This window comes from Macrobrachium nipponense, chromosome 1 (assembly GCF_015104395.2).
Source record: "Macrobrachium nipponense isolate FS-2020 chromosome 1, ASM1510439v2, whole genome shotgun sequence".
NCBI classification, from domain to species: domain Eukaryota; kingdom Metazoa; phylum Arthropoda; class Malacostraca; order Decapoda; family Palaemonidae; genus Macrobrachium; species Macrobrachium nipponense.
The window spans coordinates 13,844,799-13,868,326 of NC_087200.1; the positions used below are offsets into that span (position 1 = coordinate 13,844,799).

Below are 23,528 nucleotides of genomic sequence, written 5' to 3' on the forward strand. Positions count from 1 at the left end.
CCCGTTCACGGAGGAACGGGAACAGGAGGACCAGCGGAAAACCCACCTGTCTCACCGGAGCGAGACAGACCCTTAGAAGCCCTGTGATGAGACTTCTTAGGGGGGGAGACCACCTTCTCTTCTACGGTAAAGCCTTAGGAGTCAAAGGGGTGGAGACATGAAAATATGATGATCTCGAATAGGAGGATGACAACATTTGATGAGCTCTCTTCCTCTTTGATTCCTCCAAATTCTGCCAGACTTCTACCATCAGGAATAGATAAACATCACAGCTTCGTCCAGTGATGTAACTCCAGGGTAGTAGTGGTAAATGAATATGATTACCAGCAGGGGATCAGTGTACACACTCGAGGATCGGTATCACAACATGATACGAGCCACATGTACAATTCCAAGGTTAGGATAACCAATACAAAGAGCTATCCAACCAATACTGCTGTAAACACAATCACCACTGTTAGTCTGTAAAATAATGAAAAATGATTAAAGTATGTAATAATGATACAGTACTCCTCTCGCATCCAAGGGCACCGCTCTCCGAAGTAAGAGAAGATCCCCCAAACACCAACGCCACATGTCCCCTCTTCTACCTTTGTCCGATAGTAAGTGGAGGGATGAAGGAGAAGAGAAATTACCTTAAGTGAAAGGATGAAGGAGAAGAGAAATTAACATAAAAACAAAACTAAGACAAACCTCTGAAGTTCCCCTCAGTAATTCCCAAGCGTAAGCGTAATTTTTAAATGAATACATGTCTCGTTACAGGATCAATATCACTCACGTTGAATACAAGTCTCATCCTCACCTTAAATACATATCTCGTCCACACATTAAAGGGCGAAAGAATGCAAATAATATGTTGGCATATCTTTGCTGCCGACTCTTAACACAAGTAGGAAGGCGGCTATAAAGGCTATCACAAAAAGTGGGTTTGTATATTAATTGAATTTAATATTAATATCAACGGTTTGTATATTAATTGAATTTAATATTAATATCAAACACCGTATATACATATTTATTTAAAAACAATAAAAAACCAGAAAGATCCCAACCGGAACAATGATCAACGACCAGTCAGCAAGAGCTCACAAACACACATTTTCATCAGAAAACAGCCGAAAGCAAAGTGAAGTGTTTGCATCCGGGCAGGCTAGCCTACCCGCCTGCCACACGGTACTTACTGCCTAACTACCTTGTTCAAGAATTTAACGGCCGCAATTCCAGCTACGCCGAAAGTAATTCCTTATGTAAAGGACCGAGGGTTTATATATCGTGTCGGAACAAACAAAAATTCAAAAATCAGATTAATCCATTACATGAAAACTACCATACTGAAACCCTACATGCCTGAAAATTTCAGTATTTAAACTAAAGATATTCTTTTCTAAAACCAGGTCTTCAAAAATTTTAAAGTAATTCCCATTACTGTCCTTGCAAATATAAAAATGTCTTGATCACAGACTAAGTTTGAAAGTCAGTCATGAAATGTTATATTCAAAGATAAAAATAGGACAAACTCACCCTTTTGTGTGACTCGAATTCTTTTATTTCCCTGACAAGAGCTCATGAAAAATACTTTGGGTTTTCTCTGCAATGTTGGAAGCTTGCAAAAGCTCTTAATAATATCCTCCTTTCTGGAGTATTTTCCACATCCGAGTAGAACTTCATCTTTTTCCCCATGTGCCATAAGCCAAAATACAAATGAATCGTAAAAATGATACTTGACCTTCTCCATTTCTTTTAAACAGTCTTTTAGATCTTTTTCAGTTGGATCCTGTACAACATTTACTGTATAGCCAAGTGCCTTTTCAAAAACTTCTTTGACTTTCCTAATTTCACAGACTGCACCTTTCCTGTTCTTCGTTACACAAAACACTAGGCAATATCCTGTAGGCTGACACACATTGGGATATTTAGAAAGCATGCAAGTGATGCTTTTAATTATACCCGTGTCACCTTCATTCAGTTTACATGTGTCTATGTTCTGAAGTAATTCTTCAAACTTATCTGTGTATAAGTGATTGTGTTTGTCATTTATTTCTAATATACGTACGATACAAAAAAACAATGCTTCCTTGAAACCTTCAACTTCATCTAATTTACTTTGTAAAACTGAAAGTGATTCCCAATTCTGTCTGACTTCACGTACAACTTCCTTATCTGCGAGTGTCTCGGGTAGATTGATTGATTTTATCTCTAGCTGTGCCTTCTCACACAAAAGATAGACAAGTTTTTCTGAGAGGATGTCACATATATGAATTATTCGAAGGTTTTCTGAATAGCTGAGAAAGTTTCCTTTGCATTCTGCTTCATTAAGGAAAAAATATTTCTGAGCCTGCAATTTTTTTTTCTCCAGTTTTGTCCAGTCCAAGCCGAAAGTTTTACATGCCTCAATGAAAGTAAGTATCTCTTGTTCCTTTGTACGTACAGTAGTATTTGCTGCTCCTTCTGGGATTTCAAACAGTGGATATTCATACAGTTCCTTTATCCTTGCTTCTAACACTTTCCGAACTTCAGAAATACTCTCATCCTTCATGAAAGACATGAATGCTGACATTGCCTCTAAAATCCTCCTCATGTTCTGTTTCAGGAAGTGTTCACTTTTGACTGTAGATTTGTCACCACTGTCTAAGCAGAACAGTAGTTTGACCAACTTTTCATTTGAAATTCCATTCAGATTGATAACAGATTTATTTGTCTTCCTTTCCTTTGAAGAGAAATTTCCATCATCTGAAAGAGAAATTTTCATGTTATCACTTTTATTTTCCTATCTTTCATACTTGATCCTGACATACAAGAAAATGTACACAGGAGCACCAGTTTAATGAATAAGATGATGGCTAATTTTGAATATTAATAACAGTACTCCAAAGAACACATGTACAAAAGTCTACTTGTAAATAAAGTTCATGAATGTGAGCTCTGAAAGAAGATCACATGCAATTGTTAAGTATAGTTTAACCCTCTTACGTCGAAGCCCTAAAAATCAAAACCTCTCCCGTATGCCGGGGCCAGTTTGGAGTGAGCGCGGAAGCGGAAAAAATATTTTTTTCAAAAAATCACAGCGCGCTTAGTTTTGAAGATTAAGAATTCATTTTTGGCTCATTTTTTTGTCATGGCCTGAAGTTTAGTATGCAACCATCAGAAATGAAAAATAATATCATTATCATATGTAAATAATGCGATATATGGTAGCAAAAAAAAAAAAAAAAAAATTCATACATAATTGTATTCAAATCACGCTGTGCGAAAAACGGTCAAAGCTAACGAGTTACTTTTTTTTCGTTGTATTGTACACTAAATTGCAATCATTTTGATATATAGTACATTGTAAAACAATAAAAGCAACACTGGAAAAATATTATCACAAAGTGATGTATGAATTCGTAATGCGCGGACGTAAGAAAATGTTACAGTAGACCCTTGACTCACGACGCATTGACCCACGTACAACCTCCAGTATCCCCGACCAAAATTATAGGTAAAATTTCACCCTTGACCTACGAACTAACTTTGAGATACGAACAAAAAAAAATGCGGAAAATAAAAATTCTGTTTGGGTCATGAACTAATTTTGAGACATGAACATTTGAAAAATGCTGGAAATTTCTGGAAAATAACAATTCACTTTGTTTCACAAACTAATTTTTAGACACAAACATTTGAAAAATGCGCGAAATCGCCCAGCACACGTGAGAGCGTTTGAGTTGCATGGGAACAGCCATCCTCCAGCCGCCCACGCACGGCGTCACCCACGCATCGCTCTTTGTCTCATCTCATTGTGTACAAGACGTTCGTCAATTCGCTTAGCATTTTTTGCGCTAAAACTTGTGATTTTCTTCATAATGGGCCCTAAGAAAGTGAAGAGTGGTGGTGAAAGTAAGAAAGTGAAGAGTGATGGTGAGAAGAGGGTGCAGAGGAAGATAACCATTGAAATAAAGAAAGAAATTATAGAAAAGTTTGAACGTGGTGTTCGCGTGACCGATATCGCAAGTGAGTACAAGATGGCCAAGTCGACAATTTCGACAATTTTGAAAAACAAGGATGCCATTAAAGAAGCAAATGTTGCGAAGGGAGTGACAGTACTAACCAAGATGAGATCGCAAAAACCCTCGAAGAGGCAGAAAAAATAATTTTGAAGTGGGTACATGAGAAACAGATGGCAGGTGATAGTGTAAAAACGAGCCGATCATCTGCGAGAAAGCTCGGCAAAGTGTATCAGAGTTTGCTGAAGGAAACTCCTTCTACTAGTGCCACGCCAGATGATTTTAAGGCTAGTAAGGGTGGTTTGATAACTTCAAGAAAAGAACTGGAATTCACTCTGTAATTAGGCATGGTGAGGCTGCTGGCGCAGACAAGGCTGCTGCTGAGCATTCGTGACTGAGTTTGCCGAGTTCGTGGAGGCCGAAGGATACGTCGCTCAACAGATTTTCAATTGTGATGAAACGGGCCTCTTCTGGAAGAAAGATGCCCAACAGGACATTATCACCCAAGAAGAGAAGGCGCTCCCAGGCCACAAGCCAATGAAGGATAGGCTTACGCTTTTTGTTATGCTCAAACGCAAGTGGCGACTTGAAACTAAAGCCGCTACTTGTCTACCATTCAAATAACCGCGTGCCTTTAAGCAGCACAACGTAAATAAGGCCAGACTGCCTGTAATGTGGAGGGCCAATACAAAAAGCATGGGTGACACGGAACTTGTTTATGGAGTGGATTGATGAAGTGTTTGCGCCGACCGTGAGTCAGTACCTAACAGAGAACAAGCTACCCCTGCGGTGCCTTCTGATCATGGATAATGCCCCGGCACACCCTTCGTACTTGGCTGACTGCAGTGAACATGACTTCATTCAGTTCAAGTTCCTTCCACCCAACACGACCTCTGTTCTCCAGCCCATGGACCAACAAGTCATTAGCAATTTTAAGAAATTATATACGAAGGCGCTCTTCTCCAGATGCTTCCGTGTAACTGAAGAGACAAAATTAACCTTAAAAGAATTTTGGAAGAAGCACTTTAATGTTTTTCACTGCATAACCCTCATTGATAACGCATGGACTGAAGTTACGTACCGCACATTAAATTCTGCGTGGCGGAAAACTTTGGCCCCAGTGCGTAACTGTCCGTGACTTTGAGGGCTTCGATGCAGAGATTGTGCAAGAAATTGTGTCCATGGGCAACAGTATGGGTCTACAAGTCAACGACGAAGATGTTGAAGAATTGGTCGCTGAACATTCAGAAGATTTGACTGCGGACGAACTTGTTCAACTCCACAAAGAGCAGCAGGAGCAACTTGCTCGGGAGCAATCAACTGACGAAGAGGAGGCTGGGGAGGAAGTTACAGATGTCAGCAGTGATGTGATAAAAGCCGCATTGGAAAAGTGGAATGATGTCCAGTGCTTCCTTGAATTGTATCATCCGGACAAAATTGTTACGAACAGGATCGTGAATATGCTCAATGAAAATTTAATGAGCCATTTCAGAAAAGTTATGCAAGGAAGGAAAAGGCAACAGACATTGGATAAGTTTGTGATTAAACGTTCACCAAAAAAACCTAGAAGAGTTGAATCTCCGGAACGAGATCTCCCCGACCTAGGTCTGGGGGATGGGGGGGGTCTCCTTTTCCGCACAATAACCTCCTCCCCACCCACCACCCTCCTCTTCTCTTGTCCGTCAAGCCAGAAGTCTCGCCAGTCATAGTAAGTGTTCACTTTACAAACGTTTTTATAGTGTTAGTTTACCATTTTAAATAAATTATTAGATATATTAAGGTTTTTTACACTGACTTTTACATTATCTGTGTAAAATAAGGCAAAATATACATAATATATTGGTTCGTAGGGTCGAGAACCAATTAATATTATTCCCATTAAACCTTATGGGGAAATTAGCTCCGAGTCATGAACAATTTGGAACACGACCAAGGTCTAGGAACGGATTGTGTTCGTGAGTCAAGGGTCTCTACTGTATTTTCAAAAATTCACCATAAATCTAAATATTGTTCTAGAGACTTCCAATTTGTTTCAAAATGAAGAAAAATGATTGAATATTACGAAACTGTAAGAGTTTTAGATTAGAATTGCAGATTTCGACCATTTCGGACAAGTTAAAGTTGACCGAATGTCGAAATTTTTATATATTAGGATAATGCGATGTACACATTTTGGAGACTTGCGGCTGCGAATCGGCGCGCGGAGGGAAGTTAAATATATTTTTCAAAAATTCACCATAAATCACAATATTGTTCTAGAGACTTCAAATTTGTTTCAAAATGAAGATAAATGACTGAATATTACTAGGCCATAAGAGTTTTAGCTTACAATTGCGTTTTTCAACTAATTCGGTAGAGTCAAATTTGACCGAACGTGGTTTTTTTTTCTATTTATCGTGATTTATATGCAAATATTTCAACAAAAGAGAAAAGCTACAACCTTCAATCATTTTTAGTTGTATTCTATATGAAATAGCGCACATTTTCATATATAAAACTTTATGTAACAGCTAATTTTAAATGGTGCAAACATTTCGACAATGGCACAATTCTGATTTTTTCAGAAGAGTTACCGTGCGGACGTAAGGAAAAATGGTTTTTTTTTTTTTTTTGTTTTTTTTTTTCATACATTCACCATAAATCGAAAATATTGTGCTAGAGACTTCCAAGTCGTTGCAAAATGAAGGTAAATGATTGAATATTACTAGAATATAAGAGTTTTAGCTTACAATTGCGTTTTTCGACCATTTCGATTGAGTCAAAGTTGACTGAAAGTTGAAATTTTTGCACTTAACGTTCTTTATATGAAAATATTTCAAAACTGATAAAAGCTACAACCATGGGTTATTTTTAGTTGTATTGTGCATGAAATTGCACACATTTACATATATAAAACTTTATGTAACGGCAAATTTAAAATGGTGCAAACATTAGGACAATTGCACGAAAAAATTTATCGGAAGAGTTATCGCGCGAACATAAGAAAAAAGGTTTTTCATAGATTCACCATAAATCGAAATATTGTGCTAGAGACGTCCAATATGTTGCAAAATGAAGGCAAATGATTGAATATTACTATAATATAAGACTTTTAGCTTACAATTGCGTTTCTCGACCATTTCGGTAGAGTCAAAGTTGACCGAAGGTTGAAATTTTTGCACTTATACGTTATTTATATGAAAATATTTCAAAACTGATAAAAGCTACAATCATGAGTATTTTTTTGTTGTATTTTACATGAAATTGTGCACATTTTCATATACAATACTTCATGTAAAGGATAATTTAAAATGGTGCAAAAATTATGTCAAAGGGACGAAATAATTTTTGAGATGTGTCACTGATACTTTTTAGTGCGATAAGAAAGAAATTCGTGCTTGCGCGCCTGCGTAGCGATTGTAAACAAAACAACGCCTTGATCCGTGAACTCCCAGCATCCCCCAAGGCGCGTGATTCAAAAGTTTTTGGCTGGTAGGCCTATAAGTATTTTTCGCGAATTTTTTCCAAAAAAACTTTTTTGAGTCGACGTATGATACGTCCATTCGGCATACGAGAGACATTTTGACTCGACGTTTAATACGTCCATTCGGCGTAAGAGGGTTAATATCTACAGGCAGTCCCCGGGTTACAACAGGAGTTCCGTTCTTGAGACGCATCGTAAGCCGAAAATCGTCGTAAGCCGGAACATCGTCAAAAATTCTAAGAAAACCTTACTTTTAATGCTTTGGGTGCATTGGAAACTATGTAAAATGCATTTTTATTTCATTTTTCATCAAAAAACCTTTAAATATTGATTATTTTACATTTTTGGTGTCATATTTCATCTGCCAGATCAGTGTTGTAGGCGTCGTAACCCTGGAAATAATTTCTGATGAATATAATTGAAAAGCGCCTCAACCTCGGAACGTTGTAAGCCGAGACCGTCGTAACCCGGGGACTGCCTGTATACAACTACATAAATTTGGAACCACACATAAAAACAATGGGTTTATAGGTGATAATATACAACTAACATATGCATGTATAGGTTCTCTGCTGCAGAAGCTCTTCAACTGCATCTACGGATATCTAGGTCATCTACAGTTCACAATGCTGATCTGTATGCAAAAGAATACCACATCAACAATCCACATGCATCAACTTGGGCATTACAAACTAAAATTACTAAATGATGAAAACATCATTTAAGGGAATTAATGTATATAGTTTATGTTCACTTGACACAAATTCAGTTTCCTTCACGTTCTTACCTAAATAGATTATTACACCTATAAACTTTTCAGAATACAAACTAATTAGTATAATAATAACAACACACAACACCAACTCTGAAAAAGGGAAAGCCACTTTTTAAAATGAATTTCACTGATACAAATCATTACTTTATAATTCTCTCTCTCTCTTCTAAGCAAATTTTACAAATTTACACTATATGTACAGTGGAACCTCGACATACGAAAGTCCCAACTTACGAAAGCAAATACGAAGATTTTTTTGCCTCTGCATATGAAAATAATTCAGGTTATGAAAGGTTGTTGCTGTAAAGTCCCGAGATTTGCCCGGACCGCCGAGGACAAATTTAAAACTCGCGAGCCGCCAACTGAGTACTCGCCACCATTATCTTACGTACGCGGAATTCGTTCATTCATATATACGAATTTGTTTGTTAACGTAAATTCATGTAAGTGATTCCGCTTTGTACTTTATCATGTTGTGTGAGAACTTAATTAATTTAGTATGTGTACAGTGTTCCCCCCGTATTCGTGGGGGATGTGTACCAGACACCCCAGCGAATAGTTAAAACCACCACTAAAAATGCTTATAACTGCCTATCTTTAAAGTTCAGATACCAAATGTATCCTTTAATAACATCCTACTTCAAATACACCTAAAATTACTAACCTATTACTGCATTAATCTTTGAGCTTATATTATTAATATCATTTCAAAGTCATCTTAAACATTTTACCATTAAAAGTATATACCTACAGCAAATAAGAGAGAGAGAGAGAGAGAGAGACGAGAGAGAGAGAGAGAGAGAGAGAGAGAGAGAGAGAGAGAGAGAGAGAGAGAGAGATATCAATGAATGGCAACATCATATATCTGACCGTCAAGAGTGAAATTATGAATTGTTTCTGAGACAGAGAGAATAATAATGGGGAGAGAGAGAGAGAGAGAGAGAGAGAGAGAGAGAGAGAGAGAGAGAGAGAGAGAGAGAGAGAGAGAGAGAGAATAACTCCTAGACTCCGACTCCTTCCTCCCCTCCGCCAATTCGTATACCTTCCTCCAAGTGGATAAAAGGACTGGGAATCGCTATTTTTATTGATTCTTATTAATAATTGAAAATTAGTTATAAGTAAATCATTTATTTTTACACTAAAAACAAATAAAAACAACGAATAGCCCGTTGAGAGAGATGAGAGATAGAGAGAGAGAGAGAGAGAGAGAGAGAGATGAGAGAGACTTGAGGAGAGAGAGAGAGAGAGAGATTGTTATTGTTACTGTTTAATCTCATTAAACTTAATATTAATAGTAAACTAGTACTGTATATTATTATTTTACCATAAAATGTAATGTCCCTAAAGATATACTTATACATACACTTCCAGCCCAAACAGAGGGCGAGAGTTACCACTAGGACATACTAGTATCTCGTGTGGCAAAAGAGAGAGAGAGAGAGAGAGAGAGAGAGAGAGAGAGAGAGAGAGAGAGAGAGAGAGAGAGGTTATCTTTATTTAAAAGAGTGAAATGGATAGATTATTGTACTTCTTTAAAATACTATCACATATGAATTTTGAAATTAGTTACATTACTATTATTATTATGCGAAAATATTAATAAACATACACATGTACCATAGAAATTCTCTCATCTCAGAGAGAGAGAGAGAGAGAGAGAGAGAGAGAGAGAGAGAGAGAGAATTTTCATGATCCTTTGATGGCAATACTCCCCCTCCTGTTTTGACATTTGTTGGACCCCAGCCAACTCTGCTTGGCTACCTGGAGTTCAAAGACGCGGGGTAAAATGCATTTTCTTTCATTCTTACATAATTCTTTTTATTTATAAACTTAAATCTTGCTAATTCACTTTAGTATTTTCTTTAATGAATTTATATTACTGCTATTGACATCAATATATATATTTGAAAATTAGTAAATCATCATCCAAAAAACATAAATCTCTGTGTGAGAGAGAGAGAGAGAGAAGAGATGAGAGAGAGAGAGAGAGAGAGAGAAGAGAGAGAGAGATTATCGTAGTATTTGTAAAAATACTTTCTCATGTGATTTTTGTAATTACAGTTATTATTATTATTATTATTATTATTATTATTATTATTATCATATGAAAATATTAATAAACATATTATACATATGTGTACCATAAAAATCTCTCATCTCAGTAAAAGAGAGAGAGAGAGAGAGAGAGAGAGAGAGAGAGAGAGAGAGAGAGAGAGAGAGAGAGAGAGAGAGACCTGTAGTATTTTCTTTATTGAAGTGATTGCGCTTTACATTAATATTAATATTTGAAAATTAGTAAACCATTTATAATACAAAAAGCTTACATCTCTAAAGAGAGAGAGAGAGAGAATTATTAGTTATGTGATATCATTTAATCTTATTAAACTTACTAATACAGTATTGATCAATATTAATATTTTAAAATTAGTAAATCATTTTTATATCATAAAAATGTATTTAGGTATGAAAATAACATCAAAATACACTAATTAGTGATTATTTATCGTCAGGAAATCCCGCAAATAGGCGAATTCACCGCAAATAATGGGTAGATAAGGTCCAGAGAAAAATCAGCGAATCCGTGAGTCCACGAATCTGGAGAACACGAATACGGGGGGCCCACTGTAATACATAACTTAATTACGTACAGTATAGTCATGGGTCCCAAGAAAGTTGCTGAAGTTCACGGAAAGAAGAGGATGCACGGAAAGAAGAGGATGCTTTCTATGGAGACAAAAATGGAGATTATCAAGAAGTATGAAGCTGGCATGCGGTTGAGTGTGACTGCTAAGGAATACGGCCGAAATCCGTCGACGATAGGCGCCATCTTTAAGCAGAAGGAAGCCATCAAAGCAGCTACACCTTCTAAGGGCGTGACTATTTTTTCCAAAAAGAGGAGCCACGTGCATGATGAGACGGAGAGGCTGCTTCTCGTATGGATTAAGGACAAAGAAAATGTTGGCGATATGATAACTGAGACGGCAATCTGCCGCAAGGCTAGCGCCTTTTTCGGTGATCTGAGTGCTCATGCCGAAGACGACGGAGGAGAAGGGACATCGAAAGCAACTCCAGACTTCAAGGCTTCTCAATGGTGTGGCATGGGGAGGCTACCAGCTCGGACACGAAAGCTGCCCAAGCCTTTATTAATACGTTCGACGAGATGACGATCAACGAAGGCTACAGTTCTCAGCAAGTCTTCAACTGTGATGAGACTGGCCTTTTTGGAAAAAAATGCCTCGTCGGACGTACATCACGCAGGAAGAGAAGAAGCTACCCGGGCATAAGCCTATGAAAGACAGGCTTACGCTCGCACTTTGTTCCAACGCTAGTGGGGATTGCAAGGTGAAGCCCCTACTTGTCTATCATTCCGAGACTCCTCGAGCCTTCAAGGCCCACAAAGTGCTAAAGGAGAAGCTTCCAGCGATGTGGAGGCTAATGCGAAAGCCTGGGTAAAGAGACTTTTGTTCACCGAGTGGGTAAATCTCTGTTTCGGCCCAACAGTGAAGAAATTCTTGGAAGAGAAGCGCCTCCCTCTGAAATGTCTGCTGTTGTTGGACAATGTCCCTGCTCACCCTCCTGGCCTCGAGGAAGATATCCTAGCAGAGTATTCTTTATATCAAAGTTCTTTATCTTCCGCCTAACACCACCCCTCTCCTCCAGCCTATGAACCAGCAAGTGATATCGAACTTCAAGAAGCTGTATACGAAACATCTTTTCAAGAGATGTTTCGACATCACCGATACCACAAACCTCACCTTACATGAATTTTGGAAGGAGCATTTCAATACGTATCGTCGTATGCATCCGACTTATTGATCAAGCTTGGCAGGAGGTTTCGAGGCGAATCTTGAATTCTTCAAGGAGGAAACTCTGGCCTGATGACGTATCCGCCCAAGAGTTCGAGGGATTCGACGTGGGTGAAGCTGATGCAGATTCAGAAACAGTCGACGATCCTGAAACTGTTTCGCAACCAGATCTTGACGAGATCGTTGCACTCAGCAAGTCCATGGGGCTGGTTGTTGACGAGGACGACATCAATGACCTTCTCGAGGAGCACCAAGAGGAGCTTACGACGGATGACCTGAAGGAGTTGGAGGCCATGCAACATAACGTCGTTCAAGAAGAGTCCTCTAGCAGCGGCGAGGAGGAGAAGGAGGACCCTATGACATCGGCAGAAATTAAGGATGCTCTAGCTACTTTTCATAAGGTGCAATCATTTGTAGAAAAGACACATCCCAATAAGGCTTACACAGGCCGTATGCTTGCACAGTTCGATGACGTTTGCCCGAGTCATTTCAGGAACATTGTGAAAAGCAGGCAGAAGCAATCTTCCTTGTAGTTATTTTTTAAAGAGGCCTTTAGTAGAAGTAAGCAAACAGGAAGATCCAAGTAATACAACAAAAAAAACAAAGTTGAAAGTGGTGAAGAAATTGAAATTTTGTAAAAAAAAAAAAAAAAAAAAAAAAAGTAAAGATAAAGTAAAAAAAAATGTAAAAAACAAAGAAAAAAAAATGTAATTTTTTAACGTTTTTTGTAAAATTAAGTGTTAATGTTTTGTGCCATTTGTTAATGTGTTTCGTAAAGTTCAGTGTTAAGGGGGGCTTCCGCTATGATTTTTGATGAATATTTTTGAAAATTTCAAAATCTGGTTAAATGGCTGTAAGACATGAGCAACACCTCTGTTATCACGTGGCCAAACCAATTTTTCGAAATATTAAAATTAAGGGGGTTTTAGCCCCACACCCTACACACTGTGACGTAGGGTTGACGTTTGGCTCCCAATGACTATATTCATTTCGTCCTTTATCCACCTAATTTATTAATTATTTTGATTTTTATTTCGCCTAATCTCTTACGTTTGGCAACAACAATGGCCTATCTCTTGGTGAATGTGTGTTCTGAGCGGGTAGCATCACCATACCCAGCAGAGAGCCATGTCAGTGTGTCCCATACTTGCAAAAGGGGAGGTATGCTGCTCTTTACTCCTACCATTTTTTCGCTGTTTGCCGTGTTTTTTGCTGTTTCCTTACATCAAGTAACACTAAATACAATTTATATACATTTGTGTGTGTACTAGAGTGAAAGTGGGACAATATGCCGAAACAGAACCGTGCAACTGTGGCCCGTTTAGCAAAGTTTGCTAAAAAGAGACAGAGGGTCGAAGGTACGACTAACGACAGTGTTGTTGATGTGGCAGCGCCGCCAGTACCACCACCATTGTTGGTTGATGTCTCCAGCGCTGTTCCACCATCATCACCACTGCCAGCAACACCAACAACAACAACAACACGAGGCTCTGTTTTGGCTGCTGAGAGCCCCGCCCCTGTTGCCTCCACGTCGTCTGCCGCGCAGTCAACTGAGTATTTTTCCCCTTCACAGTTATGCTCGCAGTTGATGAATGTAATAAAGGACGATGGAAAGGAAATATATGATGACAAATTCATTATATCTAGATCTCAGCTAGAGAAAATAGAGTCGTATATAAGATGCAAGGAAGGAAATTGTAGGGGTAAACTAAAGTTAGATATGTCTGCCAATAGATGGGATACTGATATTTTTATGTAGTGCCAATCATGTATGTTTACGTCTGATGCCCCAGCAAGGCGAATTAGTAGCTATGGAAACTCTGTACATCATCAATTTAGTGAGATAAATGTTGAGGAAATATATCATTCTTTGATTTCTGGTGTCGGACAAGCTGGGCTTGTGAAAAGAAGTGGATTTATAGGTAAGGACCCTATTTCAGCGGGGTCATATTCAAGACATTGCAGCTTTTTGTATACAAAAATGAAAATGCACATGGATAAATATCAAGCAAAGGCACATGAGAACATAAAGAAATATTATATAGAGAAAGGATTAGCTGAGATTGATGAAAATGGTATGATGAACATCGAAGTTTCCTTCGATGGGACTTGGCTAACCCGGGGCCACAAGTCCCATGTAGGTGTTGGTTTTGTGATAGAAGTGTATACGTATGGCAACTATCATAGATGTGATTGTGCTAAGTAATTATTGCAAAATCTGCGAGAGAGGGGAAGAGAAGAAGAGGCACAGGTGCAATAAGAATTTTGACGGTCTAGCAGGTGCTATGGAAGCTGAGGAAGCGAGACGTTTGTGGTCACGGTCAGAAAATTACGGGTTCCGATACATAACCTTTGTGGGAGATGGCGATTCTAAGGCATACACAGCTGTGTGTAAACTGAATGATGGTAGAGGACCGTATGATGGCCATCAAGTAATTAAATTAGAATGCATAAATCATGTGCATAAACGAATGGGTAGCAGGCTTGAGAAAGCAAAGAAAGCTGCGAGTGAACTCTTCACTCAAAAATCAGGCAAGATTGTAAAGAAAAGTTTATTGGCTGGGCGAGACAAGCTTACGAAGACAACCATTGAAAAGTTTCTATCATTTTATGAGCAATCAGAGATAATATCGGCACCGATGTAGAAACAATGAGACGTGCAATAATGGCCTCCTTTTACCATCACACATCATCAGATGATCGGAAGGAGCGTCATAACTTGTGCCCAAAGGGACGTCGTCATGGTGTTTTTACCAGCGGGCCATTGCACATGGAAGGAAACCACCATCTCACAAAGAACAAAAGATTTTGCTGTCAAACCTTCCACCAGAATTGTATGAATGCGTAAAGGGAGTATTTCAAGACCTGTCATCGCCAGCACTTCTACAGCGATGTTTGAAAGGGTTCACACAAAACCCTAATGAATCCCTTCATGGGGTGCTATGGCAGAAGTGCCCAAAAACAAAGTTTTTTGGCTTAAATAGAGTGCTTTTTTGTACACAGGTAACGACAATCGAACATAACTTCGGCTATGAGAAATTCAACCTACTGTTTGGCACAAGTAAAAGCATAGAAAAAGTTCTTAGTGTTCGAGAGTCAAAAAGACTTGAAAAACAAACTTCCAAGACGAAAAGGACAAGAAACGACTGAAAATGAGCCACGAATATGAGCCTGGAAGATACTAAACTCAAACTTGCTTGGTTTCAAACCAGGCAACAAAGAGTCAGGTGGTACTTGATGATACCCTCGCCTTGAGCGAATAATACCCCTTTTTAGGGGGGGACTTGGAACCAGAAACCAAGCAAAAAAACACTAAGAACTATTAGAAAGAAGGAAAGGCAGTCTGAACTAATCGCTAGCGAGTATTTAACATTTGTTTGTATCATGGTTTTGCTCGAAGATCAGTTTATAACAGGAGTGCCAAAAAAAAACACTTGTTGAACTTTACGGCCATTTCTCTCAGTTTTCACTTTTTTGCACTTCAAACGCTAACTACTTTTTTATTTTTATGCCAATTTTAAAGTTAAATATACCATTAGAAAGAGGAAAGAAAGGCAAATATTTTGTTGGGGCTAGATTTTTTCTTAGGTTGACGAGGAACTCGTGATAACCAAATCAACAAAATTTGGGGGGGGGGAAATTCCCCCTCGCCCCCATCCAAAAAAAAAAAAACGGAAAAACTGTTCGCAACTTTTTTTTTCTACTATGATTTACTTTCTGTGTATAAAGCCGCATTGCAATAGCTCGAAAAATAAAGGAAGAGTTACATTTTTAAATTTATAATCCAAAATAATCATTCGATCACTCTGAAAATTTTTCTGGAACATCACCTTATATATATGTATAACATATTAAATTTCATAAAAATCGGAGCAGAATTTCTATATAAGCGGACGCCCCCCTTAATATTTCCTGACATTTTTTAAGTGTTCAAGTTTTCTGCCATTTGTCCTCCTCCTCTGTCGCCACTTTCGGAGATCGCCTCACTCGAAAGGTAAGGTTCCACAATTTACTACATACGTACATATGTACGTACAGTATTTCTTGTATACCATGTACACTAATACACTTTATTTACTGGTATGTAGTACATATTAGTAGTAAATGTAGTTTAAGTTAGGTATTGAATGGTCCAAATTGTTGTATTTCATTGATTATTGGTCAATTTAGCTTTATAAAATTTACTGGGGTGTTTTTGTAGGGCTTGGAATGAATTAGGCAATTTGCATGTAAAATGTGGTTCAAGATACGAAAAAATCAGGTTATGAAGGCCGCCTCGGGATGGATTAATTTCGTATCCTGAGGTACTACTGTAAATTGAAGCCCATTCATCATAAGAGCCAGGGTGCAATCATTTTTCACTTGCAAGACAATGCAGAGGCCTTAACAATCAATCAGTGCAGACAAAGGATGAAAGAAACTAAGAAATTATTTGTGCAGTATCTAGGAAACAGAATTCTGAAAATCTAAACTTGAGATACTTTTTAAAATATTTTTTTAATTACTCTTTTGCAAAAGCAAGTTAATCTCAAGTCACTGATCTACAAGGATAACCCCGTGCTGACCTGCCGCTATATATTGAGTAGATCTTGACAGCACCTACAGTCTGCTCCGACCCACTGCCGTGATCATGCTTGGATGATACCGAGAGAAACGTTGGCCACTAGATCGACTTATATTTTGATCTATTTGTTCATTTACTATGACAAATAAATTTGTAACCATTATCCCTGAAATTGACTCCTCCTGATGAGTAATATCGGCGCAATACTCGCCAGCTGTAGTAGCAGAGAGAAAGCTATTTTTCTAGAGAGAAAGATATTATTAAAAATAGAGAAGACTATTTACAAGTTGAATGCAGCTGATGCAGCAATATCTTTCAATAAGACTTGTTTGAAAGAGGGTCTCCTTCCAATATTATTATTATTATTACCAGTGCCGTAAACATTCATTGATGTATACACTGTTTCTGTATGAAACCTAGGATTAACTGTTACAGTAATAAAACTGCTATTAACCACTACTACTATTTTACTAATACTTTACTACTTTTTCTGCTACTTTATTTCTACTAATTTACTACTATTTCTACTACGTACTTTATAACTGTTCCTACTTCTGCAATTACTTTTTCCACTAAATATTCCTATTTTTTCAATATCCTTGCTATATATGTATATATATATATATATTTTTTGACAATGGGGTAAAAAATATTCATTGATATATGTATACACAATGTTTTCACATATTCATATTTTTCCTTTATATTTTTAACATAAAATTTAGTGGAAGCAAGTAATGATTGATACTCACGGTCGACATTGGGCCTCGTGTAGTATGCAAGCATTTGCAGCAATGCAGCAGGCCAATACTAAATAAAACAGTTTCAGAGTAAACAATTTACACTTCATATACACATTAGAATGAAAGCTCAACACAATTATATGTATATACATATACTATGAATAATAAAGTATGAAATTAAAATGCTCTATGCATACTAATAATATACAATACATATCAAACAACCTTGTAATGATATAAAATGGTGCATACACCTCATAGAATACTCTCAAATACCCATAAAATATAAAAATTATTGTGCAAACTATTAAAAGATCATCTAATACATCACATCTGCTTTGAAAGGTATACTAAACTAATCACTAACTATCAAAGACAATGTACTAAATGTGCAGTATTCATGCATATTGCAGAATAACTATACACTTGCCTTAATAAAAACACAACTTCCATTGTACTTCACTGGCAATTCAAATTATCTTCACTTATACTTACCACTCGACAGGTTACATACTTGGAGCTTAAAGGAGAATGAAAAAATATGAAAGTTATTATTAAAAAAAATTACACCGATCATGTCATCTTTCTCCCGTTCTACAAAGCAAGGACAATGAAAAAGCATTGTAAAAACTACCACAAATACTGTACTTACTGCAATATGTATGTTTACATGCATCAAAAGGGTAATCAAAATGCTATAAACTTACTGTTCCTACTTTTATATTCATCTGTCAGGTTCCAGAGGAAAAGTACATCAACAGCCATTGTTATTTTTATCTTTAAACAGGACACTAGTTTATTCACATCAGCCGTACATTTGATGTGTAGGCCAGTCCCTTATGGCGCTCCTGATTGGCTGTTGATAAGCTAATCACAGGGCTTAAAACTCCCAGTCTCTCTCAAGAGTTCACATAGGCAGGATGTATGTTCCACCTCTTCTGGGGGATATGTCTTTCAAAAGTATCCCTCAGGAGAGGTGGAACATACAGCCTGCATATGTGAACTCTCGATAGAGACTGAGAGCTTCCAGCCGTGTGATTGGCTCATCAACAACCAATCAGAAGCGTCGTAAGGGCCTGGCCTACACATCAGACGCACGGCTGATGTGAATCTTCTATAGATTCAATTATACAGAATGTTCAGCAGCAACATACCAAACCAATTAATACAATGCTTTTCATAATCACGAGTTTTGTCACTTTTAACATTTACCAAAATCAATTCTGAAATAAGCTGTTCAAGATGTAAACAATTATGTTAAGACTTTAAAAAGAGCAACACCAACTAGTTATTAAGCAGAAAGAAAGAGTATGTTCTTTCAAATCTCAGTACACCTTTTTATTGGCTTGCTCCATGTATGTTTAGAAAACTTTTTCTCATTTTTGGAGGTTCATTCCCGTTCTCTTCAAATCAAATGCAGTCAACCAATACTAAGCCTCATAAATTACCTTAATATCACTGAAATTATAAATTTTGGAAGTAATTTGTATTTTTCTTGACATACAAACCTTAGGTCTTTACATAGGAATTACCTTCAGCGCAAGCTCAAGCAGGCTATTCTACACAAGGTTGTTCGGTGGTTGAACTACTGGTTGGAGGGGCGAGGGGTACCCTCAACACCTCCCTTCACAGAATTGCTCAACCACTTGCCTCATAGGTTTGTATGTTAGGAAAAATACAAATTACAGTAGACCTCCCTGTATTCATGGGGGATTGGTACTAGACACCCAGGTGAATAGCTCAAATCCACAAATACTTAAAACCACAACAAAAATGCTTAGAACTGCCTACTTTGATAGTTGAAACACACAAAAAAAAAATATTCCTCTAAAAATGCTTATACCTGAGTACTTTAATAGTTTTATCACAAAAAGTGCATTTAATCATGAGAATTATGTGAAATACAGTAATTTGTGAATATTTCTCAGTGAAAAATACTCCAAATACGCAAATCTCACAATTAATGGGTATTTAAGGTCCATAGAAAAATCCCCAAATCATGAGTCCGCAAATAGTGGGGATTGCCTGTACTCTAAAAATTTGTTATTCATTCGTACATGAATACAAACCATCAGTCTTTACATAGGAAGACTTACTGATTGGTGGGAGGATTGAGTAAGCTTCATAACCGATTGGCGGCTTGCCTCACCTAGGACTTTTTCCTGATTGTGTAATGTCGAACTCAGGACGTAGTCCCATACCTCTGACCAGCGGAACAACTGAGTACTCGACTGTCAGACTTCCAGGATTTTCTGAGTACAGCGCTCCCCCCCCTTAATGAGGGAATAAGTTCCAGAACCTGCCACGGAAATGCAAAAATCTCCTCTAAAAATGCTTATATCTGGCTCATAACTGCCAAATACCTTATACCTCTTAAACTGAAATTCTTATAACTGTCTACTTTAACATTTCACTACTTAATTTGTTAGTTAAAAAAAGATACCTTTAATTATCATATTAAGCATTTAAGGATCATTTCAAATAAAAACACACCTCAATCCATCATCCCAAAACCCCCAAAGTAACCTTACATTACAGTACTCTCCTACTAATGTTACTAAGTAGGCAATATACCCCCCTAAAATGCCTATAAATGCATATTTTCATACAATCAACTTACCTGTCAGACATATACATAGCTAAGACTCAGTCGTCCCCGACAGAAATTCAAATTTCGCGGCACACGCTGCAGGTAGGTCAGGTGATCTACCGTCCTGCCCTGGGTGGCAGGATTAGGAACCATTCCCGTTTTCTATTCATATTTTTTCTGTCACTTGGAATGTAAACAACGTTTGCAGTTCCTCCTGACTTGATTTTTGGATTTCATCGCCATCGATCTTCTGGGCTATCTTTTGCAGGGAAGTACTGGATCTTTGGTTCGGCATACGCATATTAATTTGTTTTAATAACTTTGGCTTCGAAAATTTCGAAGAATTGTTTACGTGTAACTACCAAACTTTTCGGTAGACACTCACATAGTTTGCAAGAAGGAAAATTTTAATATTTATTCATAATAATGTGTAGTAAATGTTAGAATTGATTGAGCTAACTTCCTTCTTGAGGAAGTCAGGAATAGAATTAGTTACGCTTCCTTTAGAAGTTTTTATAGCTCTCGTACTAACGAGCAGTTAGAGCATTAACAATACTAGTAGTGTTGTATCCTCATCTCCTTCTTACTTCACAGAATCTTCAAATTCATATTGCAATTTGAAGACAAAGGAATGTAGCTCAAAATACGAGCTATTGAAAGGTAAGAAGTGATTTTAGTGTTAGTGCAGTGGAGGGTGCGTTCTGATCGGCTCTGTTTCGCTCCCAGGCCTAGACCTCTTCCAAGCTCACATACCCAGAGGAGAAGGAAAGTTGAAAGCCGCACGGAGGTTATGGAGAATCCCCACCGATCAGGCGTCCCCTCGGCAGCATCTGTAGAACGTCCCAGACTGCCAAGTTCGCCATTGGAAAGGCGTCCTAATTAGTAGAGGGTGCGTCCGATCGGCTCTGTCTCGCTCTCAGGCCTAGACCTCTTCCAAGCTCACAAGCCCAGAGGAGAAGGAAAGTCGAAAGCCTTACGGAGGTTATGGAGAATCCCCACCGATCGGGCATTCCCTCGGCAGGATCTGTAAAACGTCCCAGACTGCCAGGGATAGCCATTGGAAAGGCATCCTTTAAAAAGTGCGTCTCTTCTTCCGTTTCTTCATCTTACATCCGAAAAGACGAAGAATGTACATGTTTGGAGTTCGGACGATTTGGCTCGTTCTCTGAAAACTAAGAGAACACTGAGCGAGAGGCTGAGAGCCAGCCAGCAAGCTAGCGCGAGCCACATTCCAACAGCCAGCAGCGAGCCGCGCTCCAACAGACTAGCGCGAGCCTCGTTCATACAGATACACGCGAGCCGCGTTCCAGCAACCGAGCGCGAGCCGCGTTCCAGAACTTTTTTCTTGGCGCAAGGCGCCTTCAAGAGAAAACAGACGGCTAGGCTGAGGAGCCTTATAGTAGAGTGCCAATCAGAAGGATGCTTCCATTGAACGTTTACTGGCAAGAGGCTCGTATAACAAGACTAGAGGCGCTCGGATCTATCAGGACGCACGGGACCTTCCACGCAAGCGGAACGTTCCAGGAGCGAGTCTCCTTTCTAGCGTGCGGAACATTCCAGGTGCGCGGAACTATCCTGACGCCAGGCGCTAGGCGCAAGGATCCAGACGCCAGGCGTCAAATATTCCAAAATCTTCATTTGAGAGAGAGGTCAGTCGCGAGACTCCTCTTTTGAGTTTTTTAACTTGAGCAACTTTCCCCTGGCAAATGTGCAAGATGTCGCACAGGCGGCCGTTGCTTTTGTCAGAAGGATTCTGATACTAAGAGAAGCCCCTTTTCATTATTCAGAAGACTCCTGTGTTAGGCAGTTCCTCTCAATGCGGACTCTCTCCTTCATCCATGCTCTTCCCTCGTTTTGAGGAGGCAAGAGCTTTGGGAGTTTTTCTTAATAAGAATCTCATCGACGTTTGGGTATGATGGCGGATAGGAAATATCTACTTCCTTCCGTAAACCCTAGTGATGAACAGGAATTCTGTCTCTTCCGCGATTTATGAGGAAATCACGAAGATTTAAAGAGTTCCTGGATAAACTTCCTTCTTTAAAGGATATATATATACGCTTTCTATCGTTCTATTAATGAAAAGAACGAAGATAGTAGAAGGTAGTAGAGTATCTACATACCGTAGTTACTTCTTTGCTGTGTAACTCAATTACCAGTATCCTTCTACGACTTTCCTAGGAAGGACTACGCTTAAAGGGATTGTTAAGACAACACCTACTTAGCTTCTAGATTTATCGAAGTCTTGTTTCGCTTAAATATGCTTTAATAAGAAATTCCTGAAGTTCGATAATAATTTTATAAGATTCCTTTATTAACCCTCTAACGCCGGAGCGGTAAATAAAAAAAGGACTCCTGTGTGCCGGAGGGGTTTGAGAGTGAGCGCGCAAGCGGAAAAAATATTTTTTTTCAAAAAATCACAGCGCACTTAGTTTTCAAGATTAAGAGTTCATTTTTGGCTCCTTTTTTCGTCATTGCTTGAAGTTTAGTATGCAACCATCAGAAATGAAAAAAATGATCATTATCATATATAAATAATGCGATATATGATAGCGCAAAAACGAAATTTCATATATAATTGTATTCAAATCGCGCTGTGCGCAAAACGGTTAGAGGTAACAAGTTACTTTTTTTTTCGTTGTAATGTGCACTAAATTGCAATCATTTTGGTATATAACACATTGTAAAACGATAAAAGCAACACAGAGAAAATATTATCACAAAATGATGCATGAATTCGTAGCGTGCGGACGTAAAAAAATAATTTTTTTTAAAATTCACCATAAATCGAAATATTGTTATAGAGACTTGCAATTTGTTTCAAAATGAAGGTAAATGATGGAATATTACGATACTGTAAGAGTTTTAGCTTACAAATGCAGTTTTTGACCATTTCGAACGAGTTAAAGTTGACCGAATGTCGAATTTTTGTTTAAAATTTTTTTTTATATGCAAATATAAAAAAAATGAGAAATGCTACAACCTTCCAATAATTTTTGTTATATTGTGCATGTTTTTGCGCACATTTTCATATATAAAACTCTAAAAGAAAGCGTAATATGAAAAGGTAAAAATATTAGGAGAATGTGACCTACGCGTTTCGAAGATTTTCGGCCGAGAATCGGCGCGCGGACGGAATAAAAATATTTTTTTCAAAAATTCACCATAAATCGAGATATTGTTCTAGAGACTTGCAATATGTTTTAAAGTGAAGATAAATGATTGAATATTACGACTGTAAGATTTTTATGTTACAAATGCGTTTTTTGACCATTTCGGTTGAGTCAAAGTTGACCGATCGTAGTTTTTTTTCCTATTTATCGTACTTTATATGCAAATATTTCAAAAATGAGAAATGCTACAACCTTCCAATATTTTTTGTTATATTGTGCATGTTTTTGCACACATTTCCATATATAAAACTCTAAAAAAAGCGTAATATGAAAAGGCACAAATATTAGGAGAATGTGACCTACGCGTTTCGGAGATTCACTGCCGAGAATCGGCGCGCGGACGGAAAAATTTTTTTTTTTTTCAAAAATTCACCATAAATCGCTCAAGCCAGGCTCTAGGCGCAAATCTCCAGCTAAGGCGCGAGGCGTCA

The 23,528-nt window shown here is 38.0% G+C and overlaps 1 protein-coding gene across 2 annotated transcripts in view; it reads right to left on the reverse strand.

Annotated features, from left to right (window-relative positions):
• The window catches only part of LOC135219136 (uncharacterized), a 220,949-nt gene that overhangs the window by 86,802 nt on the left and 110,619 nt on the right, over positions 1–23,528 (reverse strand). For both annotated transcript variants that reach the window (XM_064255590.1, XM_064255591.1), the window contains one exon: positions 1,522–2,730. In XM_064255590.1, coding sequence (XP_064111660.1) covers positions 1,522–2,730 — 1,209 coding nt within the window. The remainder of the gene's footprint in view (positions 1–1,521; positions 2,731–23,528) is intronic.